This window comes from Haliotis rubra, unplaced genomic scaffold (genome assembly GCF_003918875.1).
Source record: "Haliotis rubra isolate DU_JTF1 unplaced genomic scaffold, ASM391887v1 Scf745, whole genome shotgun sequence".
Taxonomy (NCBI): Eukaryota; Metazoa; Mollusca; class Gastropoda; order Lepetellida; family Haliotidae; genus Haliotis; species Haliotis rubra.
In genome coordinates this window covers 80,147-102,808 of record NW_025767463.1, presented here as the reverse complement: position 1 = coordinate 102,808, position 22,662 = coordinate 80,147, and the positions used below count along the sequence as shown (strand labels likewise).

At 42.3% G+C, this 22,662-nt stretch overlaps 1 protein-coding gene across 1 annotated transcript in view; it reads left to right on the top strand.

Moving 5' to 3' along the window:
- LOC124259965 (protein arginine N-methyltransferase 5-like) overlaps positions 1–22,322 on the top strand; it is a 37,142-nt gene extending 14,820 nt beyond the window's left edge. Inside the window, 12 exon segments of the mRNA XM_046694187.1 lie at positions 194–283; positions 1,742–1,813; positions 2,712–2,789; positions 4,345–4,403; positions 8,585–8,710; positions 11,421–11,508; positions 11,511–11,598; positions 13,006–13,119; positions 13,714–13,806; positions 14,921–15,037; positions 19,747–19,811; positions 20,334–22,322. Of these exon segments, the coding sequence (XP_046550143.1) occupies positions 194–283; positions 1,742–1,813; positions 2,712–2,789; positions 4,345–4,403; positions 8,585–8,710; positions 11,421–11,508; positions 11,511–11,598; positions 13,006–13,119; positions 13,714–13,806; positions 14,921–15,037; positions 19,747–19,811; positions 20,334–20,486 (1,143 nt within the window). The 3' untranslated portion in view covers positions 20,487–22,322.
- Positions 22,323–22,662: the final 340 nt, after the last annotated feature.

The following is a 22,662-nucleotide window of genomic DNA, read 5'->3' as shown; positions in this document are numbered from 1 at the left end:
TTAAAGCGTTGGCTCGTCACGCCGGGTTTGATTCCCCACATGGGCACCATTTCTGGTGTCCCCCGTCGTGATATTGCTGGAATATTGCTAGAGCGACGTAAAACCCAACTCACTCACTCACTCTTCTGCACAGTATGCCATCCCCTATAGATTTTTGAATCATTGTGTATGACCTTGGTTTGTATGTTTGCAGTTGGATGTACAGCTGATTCTGACAGGCGTGGACCGACACCCAGACAAGGGCATCCGGGCGTACCAGCAATATCTGGACCATCTCTGGCAGGTCAGGACTCTTCATGTACCTTGTACCATGTGTCATGTACCATGCCATACCATGTTTTGTACCATGGTGTGGTCTTGTACCACTGTTTTGTATCTGTATCATGGTGAGGTGTTATCTTGGTGAATTCCTTATGATGGTGAGGTGTTTTGGTATTGTACCAAGTTGAGGTGTTCGTACATCATACCTCAATGGGGGCGTTGGGGTAGACTATTGATTAAGTGTTCGCTCGTCACGCCGAAGACCGGGTTCGATTCCCAACATGGGAACACTGTGTGAAGCCCATTTCTGGTGTCCCCCGCTGTGTAATTGCTGGAATATTGCTAAAAGCGACAATTAACTCACTCACTCACTCACTCACTCACTCATACCTCAATGTGGTACAAAACATGGTAAAACATCTCAACAAAGTACAAAAGTTGTTTAGTACTATAGTGAGCTGTCCATATTATGTTTGATGCACAGTTTAGTTAGAATTGTTATCCCCCGAAAAACGGGGTTTTTTGGGGTGTGTGTGTGTGTGTGTGTGTGTGTGTTTGTGTGTGTTTGTGTTATTAAAATGGACTCCGTCCGTCCGTCCGTGCACATTTGTCTTTTCCGGCGCAGAACTCTAAATCGTTCAATATTTCTTCACCAAACTTGGCACATAGATAGATCTGGTGGTGTACTGGTGCTTTTTGGTAGTTTTGGAATTCTGAATAAAATAGTTTTGGCGTTTCCATGGCAACAAGTTTGACTTAGCCTTAAATTGGTGGTAGTGCTCTTTTCCGGAGTTGAACTCTAAAATCGTTCACTATTTCTTCACCAAACTTGGCACATAGATTGGTCTGGTGGTGTACTGGTTCCTTTTTAGTAGTTTTGGAATTCTGCATAAAATATTTTTGGCATTTCCATGGCAACAAGTTTGACTTAAACAGAAATTAGTGGTAGTGCAACTTTTCCGGAGCAAAACTTTAAAACCGTTCAATGTTTCTTCACCAAACTTGGCACATACATAGATCTGGTGGTGTACTGGTGCCTTTTGGTAGTTTTGGATTTCTGAATAAAATATTTTTGGCATTTCCATGGCAACAAGTTTGACATAGACTGAAATTGGTGATAGTGCTCCTTTCTGGAGCAGAACTTTAAAAACCTTTCAATACTCTCCTTCCACTTTTCTATATACACCCCTAAATATTTGACAAAATCATAACTCGTAGACATAATCATGAAGAGTATTTTGCCATTGCGGGGGATATTGATGACTTTGTCTTCTTGTTTAATTTGAACTGGAATACAAAAAGTGTGCTCTTGATAGTGATTAGAGAGTAATAAGTTCATTTCCTTTTGTGTCCAGTAGAAGCAGTGAGGGCTTAGTTGGGCCTGGGTCATCTTGTGGTTCCTGTCCCCCCAAAGTATTATAATAATAAATATCAGCATGATTCAGTTGCTGATGAACCTGATGGCTTTGTTTATGTCCAGAACCAGACTCCCCCAGATGCTATCAGCCAGTTCGCCAGGGGATACGAGGACTACCTCCAGTCTCCACTACAGGTAAGTTGGAACATGAGAAACACTCTTGGCAGAGCATCACGAAGGAACCATCCTTCTATTTCTGAAAATCTGTGAAGATCTGGGTTAGAATTGATCTTCAGCTAGTCATGCTTGTCGTAAGAGGTAACTAAAGGGTGGTCAGCCACGCTGACTTGGTTGACATATGTCATTGTATCCCAACTGCGTAAGATCGATGGTCCTGATGTTGATCACAGGATTGGCTGGTCCAGAATTACTTATTTACAGACTGATGCCATATAGCTGGAATATTGCTGAGGGCGGCGTTAAACAACAAACCATCTTCTGAATCGAAAAGGGAGTGAAAATCTCCCAGTATTCCATGTTTGCTGTTGGTGACATGACATAAAGAGAACTAGTTTTGTCTGGGCCCTGTAGGCTGCCATGACATGTCAGATGTTTCATTATGATACGATATCTGTTTTTTACTGTGATGATCTGAGGGCACCGTCATTATTAACCTTTCTCATCATCCGTGTTGATGCTTCTATATTCTTGGTACACATAAACTCTGTTTCCAGATCACAGAAGTAAGGTTTATCAACCAGTTCTCTATGTACAATATAAATCTTCTATCGAGACCTGCCAATGTCTTAACAAAAAGGGGTATTGTAAGATCGTAAGTATAGATCAGGGCTTTCAGAAGTGGAAGCGCCCGCTTTAATTAATGCTTTGTCAGGAAATGTTCATGTGAGGTGTTTACGTCAGGACAGTCGCACATCAGTCATAAAACTCCCATACTTTAACGCAGACTTGCGACTGTGATCGCTTTGATGAACGGGACTCTGATGCGTTATTTATACACTGTCTTGATGTACCTGGATTGTGCCTGATTTCTGGAATCAGGAATATATTCACCCATATTTTCACTTATTTGCAGCCACTGATGGACAACCTGGAATCTCAGACATACGAAATTTTTGAGAAGGACCCAATAAAATACTCACAATATCAAAAGGTAAACCATTTACTGTACATGCCATGCTCTTGTTCTGTAAGTCGCTTTCCTGTGAATAAGTGCAAAATTGCTGATGTACAATATTCAATTGAGCCCTATGTGCCTGATAGCCATCAATCACTTGATCGCCACCACGATTCAGCTACCGCCTCCGTGGTGTAGTGGTTAGAGTGTCCGCCCTGAGCGTCATACCAAAAGACGTTAAAATATGGTACTTGTTGGTCCCTGCCTGGCGCTCGGTATTAATGGGTACAACAAGGACTGGTCGCTTCGGAGTCAGTATAATGTGTCTGAGTGAGGTATTCATTCTTCACTGCGGCATGGTATCTCAGTGGGCTAGCACTATAAAACCAGCTTAAGTCTGGGCTAGTACAAGCAGCCGCACATACACATACACACGCATGCACGTCGTCATATGAGCGAAATATTCTCAAGCACGACGTTAAACCCAATTCCCCCACCACCACCACCACAATTCAGCTGGTTCTATGGCTCATTGTAGGATTGGCTGCTAGATTTTGTAAGTGACACATGTTGCAAATATGAACATGAGGAATGAGACTTCTGAGAGTTATATTCACCAATATGTGCAGAAAAATATTCTCGATTTACACTTGATCTTTACCAGTTTGAATGCATTTCTTGATCACTCCTGTATTACTGTAAACGTATTATATTTCGCGCAGGTTTTATTTTCGCGCTTTTCGCGCAAAACATTTTAGCGAGAAAATTTATACACCGCGAATAAACCTGTCATTCATTCAGTCTAGCCACACTCACCCCCGAGTTGTTACCATAACACATCAAGTTTGAAGACAGAAATCTACGGGAATCTTAAAATGACGACTGATAGTAGCATAAAGAATCATACTTAACTGTCGCTGTAATGGATTTCCCAAAACATAATTAAATAATGAGCCAAATCCCATCGCCGAATTAGCGAAAACAGCAATGTGTGTTGTGGCCGCCATGGAAATTGGTCACATGACAGATGGTTTGATACAAAACAGATTACCATGAAACGACTTCGAAAGAAATAATACAGCAGTATTTTATTTATTCATTAAGATTTTATTTACCAGTACATCATGAAGCGAATAGTCACTTAACACTCAATCATCTCATTCACAACAACCCGGCTTGTTTGAAATCACAAAGAGCTTCATATACAGTAGAAGTTAATTCGTCAGATCGTCAGAATTCGGAACATAAGACTGATGTGTTTTTCATCTCTTCCGTGAGTAAACGGATTACTGTGTACTAGTATATCGCACAGATAGGGATTTCCTGTGAGTAAGCAATAAACGCCGCCTGACAGGTTAAGCCACTCTGTTTGTTTTCACTGCTATTAGTGGCGGCCAAAGAGACAGCTGGCAGTTCCGGCAATTACTGATTGCGCGAATAATTGACCGCTCGATGTAGTCTAAACTGTCAATTCCGCGAAAATTGCACCACGCGAAAATAAGTACGTTTACAGTATCTTATGTTTGACTCATAGCATATGAATATGATTTATGTGAACATTAACTTACACCAATTATGTTTTCCATTTCAGGCAATATATTATGCATTACTGGACAAAATTAAACCCGATGAAAAGGACACAAAGAGTGTGTAAGTATCCAACATCTCACGATGATATGAAGTAATTAGGAATGAAAAGCATTCAAGATCACCGTGGGGCGGTGGGGTAGCAAGCATAGTGGTTAAAGCGTTCGCTTGTCACGCTGAAGACCTGGGTTTGATTCCCCACATGGGTACAATGTTTGAAGCCCATTTCTGGTGTCTCCCGCTGTGATATTGCTGGAATATTGCTAAAAGCGGCATAAAACTAAACTCACTCAAGATCACCATATTTCCAATGCTAAAAGTCTGCTGAAAAGGATCTTCTGCTTGTAGCATTCATAAAATCAACATTTTAGTGTAAATGAGGAAAATATATCCTGCAGAGAGTGTTTCTGTCAGAGAACCACAGATAGTGAATTTCAATCGTGTCAAAACACCCCTCCTCTAGAAGCGTTAGAATGCTTGTCTTGGTCGATGCATGTTATTGTATTCCAATTACCTAGATCAATGCTTATGAGATCAAACATTGGATTGTCACGTTCAGGCTTGATTATCTACAGAGGTCTGTCATATGGCTGGAAATTTTTAAACTTATCCTATCTCACGGTATGTGCCCATTCATCCGGATTCGCAGAAATTCCTCCGTTTCGTGTTCCAAGGGATCCATTATCACTGGACCGTCCTGCCTTTTGGAATTTCCACGGCCCTGTGGCTATTTACCAGGATCACCAAGCCGATCACCAAGTTTCTTCATCTCCACGGGGTCGTGTTCGAAAGTTACATAGACGACTGCATTCAGGCACAGATAGACCCAGTCGTTCTTCTACGTCAGTTGGAGTTCAGTATGAAGCTTCTTTGGCAACTAGGTTGGTTGTTAAACGCTGCGAAGTCGGAACTAACACTGACCCAGACCCTTCAATTCATCGGGGCAACTTTCGACATGCACCAGGGCCTGATTTTCGTCCCCCAAGACAGATGGCTGAAAATTCAACGGTTATTTCCGTTAGCACTGTCGCAGGCCAGGACCTTACGACAGTGGCAGGAACTTTGGGGCCTCTTGACATCGGCACAGGCATTGACACAGCGGACACAATTGCAACCATGTCCGTTGCAGCGATTCCTGCGTCCATATCTCGTCTCAGAGAATCTCAAGGAGTTGATTCGTCTTACCAAACCCTTACGTCCTTTTCTTCAGTGGTGGCTTGTAGAACAGAACGTTTGCGCCAGAGTTTGTTTGATGCCCTTCATTCCAACGCACTGCTTGTTCGTCGACGCGTCGCTCGGGGGGCTCACTTCATCATCAGACAGCCAGGCTGTGGTTGTCCGCAGAATAGGACTTGCACATCAACGAACTCGAGTTCTTGGCGGTTCTTCTCGCCATTCGACATTGGGCGACGGAACTTCGGGGGTCCTCCCTGCTGATTCAGACAGACAACTCCACGGGCGTCTGATACATCAACCATCTCGGTCGACAGGTTCGGCAAACCTTCTTCAGTTGGTGTTTCGGTTCTTCCATCTGATCGACTCCCTCGCCATCGATGCTCCAGCCAGACACATTCCCGGAGTCAAAAATGTCATCGCAGATGCGGTGTCCTGCTCCGATCGGCCATCTCCCATGGAGTGGCAATTGAACCCACAGATCTTTCTGGAACTGATCTTCCTGTTATCAAGGCCCAAGTCGACCTATTCTCCAGGCAGTTCAACCATCAACTCCTGCAGTTTGTCTCGACGATACCAGACCAACTAGCGTGGGATCTTGACGCTCTGGCGATTTCGTAGGAGGGGCTCAACGCTTACACCTTTCCCCCTCTGGCTCTTCTACCCAGAGTCATCCATAAACTCCGGGTGACCAGACAGATTCTACTGCTTTTGGTCGCACCTTACTGGCCAGTCAGGAGTTGGTTTGTCGATATCGCACAGCTCGCAGACCTAAACCCAGTTCCTCTTCCCGATCGGGACTACCTAATGTTACACCCTCACTCGGATCGGCATCATACCTTCGCACCCTGTCTCTGCACGTTTGGCGCATCTGCAGAAGTCCTTAATTGCCAAGGGGTATTCTCGGAGAGTGGCTATGGCCATCACTTCTGCTCATCGGACTTCCACCCGCTCACTTTATGATGAGAAGTAGAAATGTTTTGAGAGATATTGCACGTTGTCCAGAGGCATTACATCTCCCGTTTCTACTTCACCTCAAATCGTCGCTGAGTTTCTTTAGCATTTGCGTTCGTCTAAGAAGCTCAAGAGTTCCACTTTGGCCACTTACCTTGCTGCAATCAACTCGGTCCTGGCTACCACCACAGGCTCTAAGGTCTCGACGGTTCCAGAGCTTCAGTATTTGCTCCGGTCTTTCAAGTTGGCCGATCAGTCTAAGAAGTTTAGACATCCTGCATGGGATTTATCTGTGGTGCTGCGTCATTTGGCCTCGGCGGACTATGAACCCCTAGCTCAGAAGGACTTTGAGAAGATCTCCTTCAAGACCTTCTTCCTTGTGGCCTAGGCTACAGCTGCTCGGATTTCTGAACTCCACGCTTTGGACGTTAACAGAGTCCAGTTCGAACGGAAGAAGCATGGCAAAGTCTTCCTTGGTCTCCGTTGGGATTTTGTAGCGAAGAATCAGTTGCCGGGACAACCCGATCGTACTTTTACCATCCCACCATTGTCCACAATCCTGGGCCGCATGACAATGAAGACCTGTTAGGGCTTTGAAGATTTTTCTTGCTGCTTCTAAAGATCACCGCCATCTCCGCAAGCGCCTCTTCATTCCGTTGTCCTCAGCATCCAGGGTGGAAGTGTCTCGCAACACATTATCCTTCTGCATGAGAGCCACCATCCTACGGGCTTACACCTTCGCTGGATTACCGGACCCGACAGCTTCCAATCCACACGCGTTAGCGTCTACAATGGCTCTGCATAGTAACTGCTCTCTCCACACCATTATGGAAAGATGCTTCTGGTGATCCAACTCGGTCTTCTCCTCGCACTACCTTCCGGACCTCTCAGTCAAGGATGTCCAAGGCCTGTACCAGTTCGGCCCCTTTGTTCTCGCACAATAGCTGTCTACAGCCCACCAACTTGATGTCTGCCTTATGTTTTGATTGCTTATGGGTTAGAACTACTTCACTTAGTATCTCCGTGTCTTAGTATAAAACTACCACCTCGGTGGTTGGATGAATCTGGAGCTCGATTCTGTATCACGATGTGGAAGGGTTCGACATTTCACGTTTCCTGACCTCTACTTTTCGAAGCAATTACGTCAGTGAAGTGTGTCACTCCCGAATTCCAGTGGATTTCGTTGCGTCCTGACTCCAAAGTTGCCAGGCTCATCCTTTGACTAAGCTTATGTAAATGAGTGAGGGTCAATTTGATGTTGACTGGAACTGAACGTTAAAACTGCGAGTTTTCCGAGTTGTGCTTCTCTTTGACCCGCCCCTGGTCGGTGTCTGTGGGGGTCTTCTCGAAGCAGGGGCTGGCCCGATTATTGTCTATGACTTTAATTTAAGGGGTACCTTCAAAATCGTGGCGAAGTGACATCCTTTCTCGCTGAGCAACGTCCTTCTTCGGAGGTTGCGGCCGAACACCACATCACTCGGGAGCACCCATCTCCCTGGGAGACATTGTGCTTAGTAAGCCAAGGAGTTCAGAGGAACTTGTCTCAAGCATAGGAGTTGTGCTAATCGTAACAGGCCTCCCTTGTGCGTCGCTATCTACGGTTGTTACCAGTCTACACAGTTCTACTGTCTGCACTGACAAGACACAGGGTATCTGCGTCCCGACGTCCGACCGTGGGATAAGTGCATACCGTGAGATAAGATAAGTTTTAAAATTTGGAAATTTTAAATATAAATTGTATATTTATATACTTATCCTATCTCACGCTACGGATTCCCGCCCATCTTCCCCGCTATGCAGATTCTCCAAGATGGGCAGATGGACAATAGATGCCAAGGGAAAAAAGTTTACATCGTTCCACTCAGTGTGGAATCAAGAGAGAAGTGCATACCATGAGATAGGATAAGTATATAACTATACAATTTATATTTAAAATTTCCAATATTATTGGGGTGGCATGAAACCAACCTTTGTTCAGTTCCACAAAACCAAGTCTTAGCGCTACGATTAATCAAATTTTCTGTTTAAAATATGGGACATAGGGAATAGCCCAGCATGTCATTAACTAGCAGTTGTTAATGGTCCGTGGAGAGCCTATAAATATGCTGCTGTTTCAGGATAGTGATGGTGGTAGGTGCAGGACGAGGTCCGCTGGTCCGGGCAGCCATTGCAGCAGCATCACAGGCCGACAGGAAGATCAAGAAGCTGTATGCCGTGGAGAAAAATCCCAACGCTGTTGTTACGTGAGTAGGCTTTTGTTGACTTGCTTGTTGTTGTTACCAAGTATGGATGTCAACATATCACCTATTGTACCTAGTGTTGTCATGAGTTACTGATTATATGAAAATACAAATACGATTTTCTATCAGAAAATGCACATACAAGCAGAGGAGATGAGATATTAATCCTCTGGTACTTGGTAAATTTCGGGCTACACGAAGTATGTGAGCAAGACTACCAGTTGTCACACTTCCATTTCTTGTGGAAGCTGCCGTGGCAGAGTAGGTTAAGCCATTGACTTTGTGTGCTGGCGATTAGGTGCCTGACTCTGAGAGTATGGGACTTAACCAAACAAAAGTACTACAGTCAGTAAGAGTTCCAATCGTAACCCCCGCTTGAAATGTTAAAGTGTAAATTGGAGTTGTAGTGAAAATATAAATGAAAGGTTAGGGTTAGGGAAGGTTAGTGTTGGTTTGCATCTGAGAGGATACAAACTCAGTAATACTAATGATAAAAAAACGGGGATTACAGGGCAGAAATCTTTCCCTAGAGTCTGTACTTTACTATGTTCCCAAATATAACATAGGTTACATCCTACTAGTGTGTATCTGTGATACAATGGATGAGTCCATCAAACACACCTGCCCATGATATAAAACACATTATGAAGACATTTTACATTATGTAGAAAGTACATCTAGACTATCATTGGCACGCAATACAAGTTGCTGATCCAATTAGCACCTAGACAAAAATATATCACAATACACTGCACACACAGAACACATACAGTAGCACCTAGAATATATCTTGTACACATACACTCGGCACACAGAAACACAAATGAAGCCAATTAGCACCTAGACAAAACACACACAAACCTAGACAAAACACAAACGCACATACAGTTAAATATATCTTGTACACATACACTCAGCACACAGAACACATACAGTAAAATATATCTTGTACACATACACTCGGCACACAGAACACAAATGAAGCCAATTAGCACCTAGACAAAAACACAAGCGCACATACAGTAAAATATATCTTGTACACATACATCCTCCTCACACAAACACATTTATATACAAAACTGTCAAATTCTGTCATTGAGATATATGTATTTCCTACAGTCATTTGTATATGACACTCACTGAAAACAACACAATGATAACTTTGACTTCTAAAGTTCAAATTTCACTGATCTTGTCGCTTCCCCTGTGCAGAAAGAAGTGTGAGTAGAAGGAGCAGTGGTGAGAACAAAGGATTAAATTAGGCCACTCACCAATCAGGAAGACACCTGAGCTTCCCCTTTGATTGACCAAACAAAGATGCCCTGTCTACACTATTTTCCAGTGGACAGACTCCATAGGCAGAACCGTTAAAGCGTTTGCTTCATCAAGTCAAAGGCCCAGGTTTGATTCCCCACATGGGCACATTGTGTGAAGCCCATTTCTGGTGTCCCCCGCTGTGATATTGCTGGAATATTGCTAAAAGCGGCGACAAAGTAAACTCACTCACTCACTCATAGGCAGAACCAAACAAAAGACTAGAGCTTTACTGATAATGCTAACCTAACAACAACTTAAATATCCTACACAGACTGAAATGAGAAATAATATATAATACATTTATAGAACGCCTTATATCCACCTCAAAGATGCTCAATGGTGCTAAGAACAATTTATGCGCTGAGCTCAGACATTATTTCCCTGGTTAACCCAAACTGCCTGTGTGGCACCTAGTCATATCCCACTAGGTACCACCCATTCACTGCTGGGTGAACAGAAGCAGTTTTGGACAAATTCACTTGCCTAAGGTGATACCACATGCGTCACATGCATCGTGGGGCAGAACTGAAGTCCTAGAAATTCTTACAAGTCAAGCTTAGAAACACAGTCACCCATCCAAGGACTCTCCGTGACCAACTTAGCGTAACTTCAGCTGATTTGTGACCTTGATAGCCTTGCCCAAAATGATCTTAGCGTTACGATGATCGCAATCCTATGTTAAAGTATGCTCTATGCATAGGACCACACAAAACCACAAGACCAACGTTGTTTATACTGTTTTGTACATGCCTGTGTTGATTAAACATTTTGAGAAAATTATTTTATGGTAAATTTCATTGGACAAAAAGTTTGTTGTCATGTTGATGCTTTACATCTAGGAGCGGTGGGGTAGCCTTGTGGTTAAAACATTGGCTTGTCACGCCCAAGACCCGGGTTCGATTCCCCACATGGGTACAATGTGTAAAGCCCATTTCTGGTGTCCGACAGCGTGATATTGCTGGAATATTGCTAAAAGCTGTGTAAAACCAAACTCCCTCACTCACTCACCCTTCCACTCACTCACTCACTCACCCTTCCACTCACTCACTCACTCACCCAGTTAAGGTCCGGGTTAGAATGAGCCTTCAGTAACCCATGCTTGTTGTAAGAGGCCACTAACGGGATCGGGTGGTCAGGCCTGCTGACTTGGTTCCCATGTCGTCGGTTCCCATTTACGCAGATTGATGCTCATGCTGTTGATCACTGGATTGTCTGGTCCAGACTCGATTATTTACAGACCGCCGCCATATAACTGGAATATTGCTGAGTGCGGCGTAAAACTAAACTCACTCACTCACTCACTCACTCACTCACTCACTCACTCACTCACTCACTCACTCACTCACTCACTCACTCACTCAATCAACATCCAAGTGTTTTTGTTGTTTGTTGTCAGACTGGAGAACCTGAAGGATGAGATGTGGGGGGAACAGGTGGATGTCATCTCGTGTGACATGAGATTCTGGGAGGCCCCAGAGCAGACTGAGACATCCTCGTTAGCGAACTTCTTGGGTCCTTCGGTGATAATGAGTTGTCCCCAGAATGTCTCGATGGGGCACAGAGATTCCTCAAAGGTGGGTTGTCATGGGAAGGTATGGTAATGTAACTGAATCTGATTTGATGCAACTGCAGTCACAGACAGAGAAGATCATCACTCCCTTTCTGCAATGTAGACACCTGTGTTTGATGTGTACAAATAGTATCTGTGGTTTGAATGTTTTCATGATACACAGGCGGTGTGGTTACAGCGTTGTCTCATCACGAAGAAGATCCAGGTTTGATTCCTTACATAGGTACAATGTGTGAAGCCCATTTCTGGTGTCCTCACCATGATATTGCTGGAATATTGCTAAAAGCATTGTAAAACCTCACTCACTCACTCACTCACTCACTCACTCATGATACACATATACAAATACCATTAATCCACTTGTTTGCAAAGTGTCAATATGTCAGTATTATATGAGGGGCGGTGGGGTAGCCTAATGGTTAAAGCGTTGGCTCATCACGCCGAAGACCCGGGTTCGAATGCCTACATGAGTACAATGTGTGAAGCCCATTTCTGGTTTCCCCCGCCGTGATGTTACTGGAATATTGCTAAAAGCGGTGTAAAACCAAACTCAGTCAGTCAGTATTATATGACATATTATAGTCCCATTCCACTGCAGAATAAAACTAATGATACCAACTGTCAATTGATCTGAATACATTCTATCATATATTGTTTAACCGACACTTGATCAATAAATTTATTTTACAGACTTTGTAAAATGTGGCAATGCCTTTCACTCACTGAACTGAAAAATACACCCCTTATGCTAAGTCATATTAGGTGTTCAAAATAAATATTTGAAAATTCACACTCATTTTTAATTGCCTGAATCGCAGTTTGTCAATTTATGACACATGACTTGGTAAAGGGAAGATGTTTAACAGGTTGCATTTTTTCTTCTTGGTTTAGGGGAGGTAGGGTAGCCTAATGGTTAAAGCATCCGCTCGACATGCTGAAGACCCGGGTTCGATTCCCCACATGGGTGCAATGTGTGAAGCCCATTTCTGGTGTCCCCTGCCGTTATATTGCTGGAATATTGCTAAAAGCGGCATAAAAAAATACTCACTCACTCACTCTTCTTGGTTTACATTTTACATTGATACTGGGGGCAGTAGGGTAGCCAAGTGGTTAAAGCGTTCGCTCGTCACGTCGAAGGCCCGGGTTTGATACCCCACGTGGGTGCTACATGTGAAGCCCATTTCTGGTGTCTCTCCCCCCCATGATATTGCTGCAACATTGCTAAAAGCGGCTTAAAACAATACTCACTCACTTTAATTGCCTGAATAGCAGTTTGTCAAGTTAGGAGACATGACATGTTCAAGATGTATAACATGTTGTATTTTTTCTTCTTGGTTTACATGTTACTTTGATACTGTAGTGTGTGGTTGGTACCTAAGGACAAAATGAATCATTGTCTATTGTTGTCCAGATGATGGGATCAGCATTCCTTGCAAGTACACCTCCTACCTGGCGCCCATCCAGTCAGCTAAACTCTACAACGAGGTTCGACAGTGTAAGGAAAAGGACAAGGGGCCAGAGGTTCGTTACTCAGTCTTGAAACTATATCATTTCAATATTCAGTCAAACACTGTTGAAGTATATTAGACCTACATAATGCTTAGAATTATCCAAGGTTTGACACAAACGCAGAGGGCTGTGGGGTTACCTCGTGGTTAAGGCGTTGGTCACGCTGAAGACCGGAATAGTTTCCCCACATGGCTACTATGTGTGAAGCCCATTTCTGGTTCATCTGTGTAAAACCATACTCACTCACAAACACAGGATGACTAAACAAGGAAAATGCATGGATTAAACTTTTTATTTTAGACAACTGTAAACTCGACACATGAAAGTTGAAAACAACTGCTGTTTGATTTTGCTGTAAAGTGACATAGGGCTATGGGTGTCACTAGTTTGCTATTCTAAAGTATGAACAGCCATAGTGCTACAATAGCTTTGTGAATAGGGACCCTAATGAGTAGCTGATGTGACAGAACACAGAATGTGTGTATACTGTTTGTGTGTTTGGGTAAAGTTTACTGTAACATGTCCATCTGCAGGCCCCTGGTGTCCCCCGCCTTGATTTGCTGGAATATTGCTATGTCTGCCAGTTTACGTGTAACATGTCCATCTGCAGGCCCGTTTGAGATGCCGTGCGTCGTCAGCCTTCACAACTGCCAGCTCCTGTCTGAACCACAAAAGGTGTTCACTTTTGTCCACCCAAACAAAGGTAAATGTTTTATGTGCCAAATGCCTTTTGGAAAAGTTTGCTGTTTAAATCCGTGAAAATCCTGGTTAGAATTGGTCTTCAGCAACCCATGGTTGTCATGAAGGGCGACTAACAGGATCGGATGGTCAGACTTGCTGACTTGGTTGACACACGTCATCATATGCCAATTGCCTAGATCGATGTTCATGATGTTGATCACTGGATTGTCTGGTCCAGACTCAACTATTTATCGACCGCCATCATATTGCTGATTGTGGCATTAAACAAAAAACAAACAAAACAAAACTCATGCTATTTATTGTTGTACTACAAAACCTGACATTAATACACTACACTCGTCCATCATCCAGGATCACAGTGGCCAGTGTTATAGTGATGTATGTCATTTGTTAGTCAGGTACTGAAACAGACGTGTTACTCACACTATCCAATATATCAAACGGTGGCTTCTCATTCAATAGTAATGGGGGCGGTGGGGTAGCCTAGTGGTTAAAGTGTTGGCTCGTCACGCCAAAGACCCGGGTTCGAATCCCCACTTACATTGTGTGAAGCCCATTTCTGGTGTCCCCCGCTGTGATGTTGCTGGAATATTGCTAAAAGCGGCATAAAACTAAACTCAGTCAGTCAGTCAGTCAATAGTAATGATTAAAACTTCACGTTATTCAATCATATGCTATTCACACTTTGCTAAGGATCAAATCATAGATTCAACAGAAAACTATGATGTGGGGTCAGATTTGGTTTAAATATCTAAGCTTATTGTAAACATGGATCCTTGGTTTCAGTATGTCATTTCATCTTGTGGATCCCATACCTGCTATTGACAGGTGTTGTGTACTTGCCAATGACTCGTTCCATGGTTTGCATTTTGTTGATTGATGCCATGAAAACCATCCTATCCCAATGATTCATGTATCAAGAGCATAAGGTTAGATTAAAGTGACTGTTTGCCTAAAAGTGGGGTTACCATATTATTATCTATCCAGTTTCAAATGGACCCAATTTCAAATTATACATCTACGTTTAAGTATGTTGTGATTTTTGTGATCCTTGGCAAAGTGTGAGTAGTATAGATAAATGATTGATAGTAATTCATGCCAATTCTTTCTTTCAGATGAAGTAATAGACAACTCTAGGTACAAAAGTTTAGATTTCACTATTTCCAACGACTGTGTCCTACATGGGTTTGCTGGCTACTTCGACTGTGTCCTGTTTGCACATGTTACGTTAAGTAAGTAGATATATTTTTGGTTTAATATTGGTAGGGTCACAAATGTGTGTAAAATTATGTTCCCTTAGCTTTGTTATGGAGACCAAAGATGGTTGCCAGAGGATACCACATGGGAGCAAGGGCAGTCCGTTGACTGGGTATGATCATACTCCGATGATGTGGATCCTTGTAATTACTACTAATAACTTGATTGTCTAGCCAGAGTATTTACAGGCTGCCTTCATATATCCGAGTGCAGCCTTAAACAACAAACACACATACATTTGCTCACTTGGATGGTCAGACTCGATGATGGTTGATTGTGTTCCATCTTATCCCAGTGGCTTAGAATGTTCATCACAATTGCTGGTTTCTGGTTGTCTGACCAAAACTCAGTATTTTATAGGACTGTTTGATGTTGGTGGAATATGGCTAAAGATAGCATTAAATAACATGGTTTTGTCCCATCCAATCCCAATGGCTTGGGACGTTCACCATGATTGGTGATTGCTAGTTTCTCTGGCCCAGACCTAATATTATACTGTCGTTGGGACATTGATGAACAAGGGGTTGAACTACCAAACAATTCCGTGTCTGCATCAGGAGAGTTCTGGTTCTGCTGTGTCTGTGTGGTTCCCCTGTGTACAAGTGTTCTTGTGTTGTGGCTATGTTGTTCCCCTTTGTACAAGTGTTCTTGTGTTGTGGCTATATTGTTCTCCTGTGTACAAGTGTTCTTGTGTTGTTGCTATATTGTTCCCCTGTGTACAAGTGTTCTTGTGTTGTGGCTATATTGTTCCCCTGTGTACAAGTGTTCTTGTGTTGTGGCTATATTGTTCCCCTGTGTACAAGTGTTCTTGTGTTGTGGCTATATTGTTCCCTGTGTACAAGTGTTCTTGTGTTGTGGCTATATTGTTCCCCTGTGTACAAGTGTTCTTGTGTTGTGGCTATATTGTTCCCCTGTGTACAAGTGTTCTTGTGTTGTGGCTATATTGTTCCCCTGTGTACAAGTGCTCATGTGTTGTAGGTATATTGTTCCCCTGTATACAAGTGTTCTTGTGTTGTGGCTGTATTGTTCCCCTGTGTACAAGTGTTCTTGTGTTGTGGCTGTATTGTTCCCCTGTGTACAAGTGCTCATGTGTTGTAGGTATATTGTTCCCCTGTGTACAAGTGCTCATGTGTTGTGGCTATATTGTTCCCCTGTGTACAAGTGTTCTTGTGTTGTGGCTGTATTGTTCCCCTGTGTACAAGTGTTCTTGTGTTGTGGCTATATTGTCCCCTGTGTACAAGTGCTCATGTGTTGTGGCTATATGGTTCCCCTGTATACAAGTGTTCTTGTGTTGTAGGTATATTGTTCCCCTGTGTACAAGTGTTCTTGTGTTGTGGCTATATGGTTCCCCTGTGTACAAGTGTTCTTGTGTTGTGGCTATATGGTTCCCCTGTGTACAAGTGTTCTTGTGTTGTGGCTATATGGTTCCCCTGTGTACAAGTGCTCATGTGTTGTGGCTATATTGTTCCCCTTTGTACAAGTGTTCTTGTGTTGTGGCTATATTGTTCACCTGTATACAGGTGCTCATGTGTTGTGGCTATATTGTTCCCCTGTGTACAGGTGCTCTTGTGTTGTGGCTATATTGTTCCCCTGTGTACAGGTGCTCATGTGTTGTGGCTATATTGTTCCCCTTTGTACAAGTGTTCTTGTGTTGTGGCTATATTGTTCCCCTTTGTACAAGTGTTCTTGTGTTGTGGCTATATTGTTCACCTGTATACAGGTGCTCATGTGTTGTGGCTATATTGTTCACCTGTATACAGGTGCTCTTGTGTTGTGGCTATATTGTTCCCCTGTGTACAAGTGCTCTTGTGTTGTGGCTATATTGTTCACCTGTATACAGGTGCTCATGTGTTGTGGCTATATTGTTCCCCTGTGTACAAGTGCTCATGTGTTGTGGCTATATTGTTCCCCTGTGTACAAGTGCTCATGTGTTGTGGCTATATTGTTCCCCTGTGTACAAGTGTTCTTGTGTTGTGGCTATATTGTTCCCCTGTGTACAAGTGTTCTTGTGTTGTGGCTATATTGTTCCCCTGTGTACAAGTGTTCTTGTGTTGTGGCTATATTGTCCCCTTTGTACAAGTGTTCTTGTGTTGTGGCTATATTGTTCACCTGTATACAGGTGCTCATGTGTTGTGGCTATATTGTTCACCTGTATACAGGTGCTCTTGTGTTGTGGCTATATTGTTCCCCTGTGTACAAGTGTTCTTGTGTTGTGGCTATATTGTTCCCCTGTGTACAAGTGTTCTTGTGTTGTGGCTATATTGTTCCCCTGTGTACAAGTGTTCTTGTGTTGTGGCTATATTGTTCCCCTGTGTACAAGTGCTCATGTGTTGTAGGTATATTGTTCCCCTGTGTACAAGTGCTCTTGTGTTGTGGCTATATTGTTCCCCTGTGTACAAGTGTTCTTGTGTTGTGGCTATATTGTTCCCCTGTGTACAAGTGTTCTTGTGTTGTGGCTATATTGTTCCCCTGTGTACAAGTGTTCTTGTGTTGTGGCTATATTGTTCCCCTGTGTACAAGTGTTCTTGTGTTGTGGCTATATTGTTCCCCTGTGTACAAGTGTTCTTGTGTTGTTGCTATATTGTTCCCCTGTGTACAAGTGTTCTTGTGTTGTGGCTATATTGTTCCCCTGTGTACAAGTGTTCTTGTGTTGTGGCGATATTGTTCCCCTGTGTACAAGTGTTCTTGTGTTGTGGCTATATTGTTCCCCTGTGTACAAGTGTTCTTGTGTTGTGGCTATATTGTTCCCCTGTGTACAAGTGTTCTTGTGTTGTGGCTATATTGTTCCCCTGTGTACAAGTGTTCTTGTGTTGTGGCTATATTGTTCCCCTGTGTACAAGTGCTCTTGTGTTGTGGCTATATTGTTCCCCTGTGTACAAGTGTTCTTGTGTTGTGGCTATATTGTTCCCCTGTGTACAAGTGCTCTTGTGTTGTGGCTATATTGTTCCCCTGTGTACAAGTGCTCTTGTGTTGTGGCTATATTGTTCCCCTGTGTACAAGTGCTCATGTGTTGTGGCTATATTGTTCCCCTGTGTACAAGTGCTCATGTGTTGTGGCTATATTGTTCCCCTGTGTACAGGTGCTCATGTGTTGTGGCTATATTGTTCCCCTGTGTACAAGTGCTCTTGTGTTGTGGCTATATTGTTCCCCTGTGTACAAGTGCTCATGTGTTGTGGCTATATTGTTCACCTGTGTACAAGTGTTCTTGTGTTGTAGGTATATTGTTCCCCTGTGTACAAGTGCTCTTGTGTTGTGGCTATATTGTTCCCCTGTGTACAAGTGTTCTTGTGTTGTGGCTATATTGTTCCCCTGTGTACAAGTGCTCTTGTGTTGTGGCTATATTGTTCCCCTGTGTACAAGTGTTCTTGTGTTGTGGCTATATTGTTCCCCTGTGTACAAGTGTTCTTGTGTTGTGGCTATATGGTTCCCCCTGTACAAAGTGTTCTTGTGTTGTGGCTATATTGTTCACCTGTGTACAAGTGCTCATGTGTTGTAGGTATATTGTTCCCCTGTGTACAAGTGCTCATGTGTTGTAGGTATATTGTTCCCCTGTGTACAAGTGTTCTTGTGTTGTGGCTATATTGTTCCCCTGTGTACAAGTGTTCTTGTGTTGTGGCTATATTGTTCCCCTGTGTACAAGTGCTCATGTGTTGTAGGTATATTGTTCCCCTGTGTACAAGTGCTCATGTGATGTGGCTATATTGTTCCCCTTTGTACAAGTGTTCTTGTGTTGTGGCTATATTGTCCCCTGTGTACAAGTGTTCTTGTGTTGTGGCTATATTGTTCCCCTGTGTACAAGTGCTCATGTGTTGTTGGTATATTGTTCCCCTGTGTACAAGTGCTCATGTGTTGTAGGTATATTGTTCCCCTGTGTACAAGTGTTCTTGTGTTGTGGCTATATTGTTCCCCTGTGTACAAGTGTTCTTGTGTTGTAGGTATATTGTTCCCCTGTGTACAAGTGCTCATGTGTTGTGGCTATATTGTTCCCCTGTGTACAAGTGTTCTTGTGTTGTGGCTATATGGTTCCCCTGTATACAAGTGTTCTTGTGTTGTGGCTATATTGTTCACCTGTGTACAAGTGCTCATGTGTTGTAGGTATATTGTTCCCCTGTGTACAAGTGCTCATGTGTTGTGGGTATATTGTTCCCCTGTGTACAAGTGTTCTTGTGTTGTGGCTATATGTTCCCCTGTGTACAAGTGTTCTTGTGTTGTGGCTATATTGTTCCCCTGTGTACAAGTGCTCATGTGTGTAGGTATATTGTTCCCCTGTGTACAAGTGCTCATGTGTTGTGGCTCCCCTTTGTACAAGTGTTCTTGTGTTGTGGCTATATTGTCCCCCGTGTACAAGTGTTCTTGTGTTGTGGCTATATTGTTCCCCTGTGTACAAGTGCTCATGTGTTGTAGGTATATTGTTCCCCTGTGTACAAGTGTTCTTGTGTTGTTGCTATATTGTTCCCCTGTGTACAAGTGTTCTTGTGTTGTGGCTATATTGTTCCCCTGTGTACAAATGCTCATGTGTTGTGGCTATATTGTTCCCCTGTGTACAAGTGCTCATGTGTTGTGGCTATATTGTTCCCCTGTGTACAAGTGTTCTTGTGTTGTGGCTATATGGTTCCCCTGTGTACAAGTGCTCATGTGTTGTAGGTGTATTGTTCACCTGTTTACAAGTGTTCTTGTGTTGTAGGTATAGTGCCTGCCACTCACTCCCCAGGCATGTTCAGCTGGTTCCCTATACTCTTCCCCATCAAGGTAGGTCTTCACCCAAATGTCTCTCACAATGTGAATGATGGCAAGTTAACCTGAATTTAGAAATCGCAATTCATCTTTTTCAGATTATTGGATATTCAGGGTTCTATCAGCCTTTGAAATCTATGCTTGTTAGCTAGAGTAGTAAAATGTGCTTAGGACAAGTAAAAATCCAGTTTTTGGTCATCCTTATTGAGTAACACTTAGGGCTAAAATACTGAACCCATTCTCGATGCATCAAGTTATGTAACAAACAGGAACTTAATTAAACTGACAGAAAGTGTAAAAAGTGAATTGGTTTATGTTGTTCACTTAGGGCTACCAAACGACATTGTGGACTTGTCTTAAAAAGACAAATTTCTTTGGCTGCATGTACAATTAAAATGTTTAAGTGGGAGTTAATTTGACTTAAATAGCCCACTGTAAAACTGTCGAATGTTAGTAACAGGTGTAAAATCTTACTTGAACACATAAGAAAGAAGTTACGTTAATACAATATTTATTCTCCTCCAATGCCTGTTTCAGCGTCCTCTCCTGCTAAAAGGGGAGAGCCAGGTTGTCCTTGACATTTGGCGATTGTGCACAGACAAGAATGTGTGGTACGAGTGGGCCGTGCAGGATCCTATAGCCCTCTCCATACACAACCCCAAGGGACGCTCCTACACCATAGGGCTCTAGAAGACTGCAGACAAGGCAGATACACAAACCCAAGGAGTGCTCTCATACTTTAGGACTCTAGAAGACTAGATCTGTGGCATATACACGACATCCATCTTCTATATCACAAGGGCTAGAATTTACACCAAATCAACACCAACCCAGGATCCATTCCTGTGGTTCTTGCAATCACAAATTACCAACCAATGGAATGTTGACACAGGGAAAGGGAGGTAACTTGTATTACTTAGAAATCAAAGCCACAGCCAGTTTGCGGATGGTTTGGCAAATGGAAATCAAGGGCGGATAATTTGAGATTGAAAAACCACAGGAATGGCTGTATTGGTTAATGCAGGTTTACTGAAAAGCAAGCCCTGTAGATATATAGAAGTTGACACAACTTCTTGAGGTGTTCTAGAACTATTGAACACCTTGAGCTGGTGCTGTGGCAGACAATGTTGTAAAACACCCTGTTCCCTCTGAGAATCCTAACTAGTACTGTTACATTGTTTGTTTTAGGGGTTGGGGGTAAGTGTCTGCACCTGAAAGTCTTTCTTGTTTTCAATTAACTTCAAGAACAGGTAATATTGGGCATAATTTTCAAAAGTTAAGGCTTCAAAATGTTTCCACTTTATTGCATTGGTTATATGTAATCATCTTTGCAAGCATGCATTTCTGCTTTTGATGAAAAAGAATTCTGACAGATGGATCGCGTACTTCAAAGATTTGACACAAGTATGTTGAGATGATATGAAAATTCACTGTGGATTTGGACTCTAGAATAGTGACAAGTAATGGAGACATTGTGTCCAGGTATGACATGGTGAATTAGGATTCCAATTCACCGTAACGTCAGAGCATTATTGCATGCCTTCATGCCACGCTACCACATTCGAGTTTCCTTTTTTTTTTCAGTCATTTTGCTGAAAATAACTTCCCAAATTTCACTTTACATTTCATATTACGTCAATATAAGCTGCTTTCCAACCTGATTTGTTAAAAGCCTTTGTCCGAGACAAATTTCTATAACTTTTAGCCTTTTTGGCACAATTTAAATGTTTTGAAAAAAACATATATGCTACAATCTTTCATTCTGAAGTAGACATATTTTGCATTTGATAATGATGAAGGTTTAACATGACATCCGTAAGATTGACTTGCAAAAACCACTTTGTTTGTTCAGGTTGAACATATATGTTGACGGTGCCTTGTTTCCACTGTCGAAACATGTTCAGATATACCGGTATGTTCTTTGTTTGTAAAACGCATTTCATGTGTTACATCTGCTATCAGACATGCATTTAACATCAAATTAGTTTCATTATTGATTTCATTAAAGAATGAAGTTTTGAATACGTTTGAATTGAGGGTTTCATGCAGTTTCAGATTATGAATATTGCTTATGATCTGTAATAATATATCATTGTGATGATAATTTCAACAGAAACCCCATTTCAAGAACATTTATGTCTGCTTAGGTTTTATGTACAAAGCATGAAAAACAATATATTACAAAGTTTATTTTGTTTATGTTCACATATTTCCTAACAGTAAAATGTTTTCAGGAAATTTGACCTTTGTTTCAGTTATAGGTTTGTTTCAATCCATTTTACAAAATTTAAGAATCTAAGTTTTGTCCCAGTAATGAACCTGTCAGTGAATTTCACTGGAATTGTAACCGTCTTCATAATAGGGTTTCCTCTAACATAAAGATAAAACCATGATAAATTTGAATCAAAATGGATCTGGACTGTCTGAATTGAAATTGTGTCTTATGATTGAAAATAATCTCTCATTTATACTTAGCAACAGGTTTAAACATCTCATTTTTTCATAATAGAATCAAGTTAAATTATGTCATCTCCCATACCTCATGCATTTGTTTTCAGTTGTAACTATAGGATCAAATCTTTGAAGGGCATTTAGACGTGGAATGCATAAGAAAAAGAAAGATTTATAGATGTCAACTTCTTTATTGTGGATAACACGACATTTCGGAGTGTATGCTTGCTCCTTCATCAAGTGAATGGTTCCTTCACCATTCACCTGATGAAGGAGCAAGCATTCACTCCAAAATGTCGTGTTATCCATAATAAAGAAGTTGACATCCATAAATCTATCTTTTCTTGTAACTATAGGGCCCGTAAGTCTCACCTGGCGCTACTCTCGTTACTAAGCTGGTTCCCTATGCGCGTGC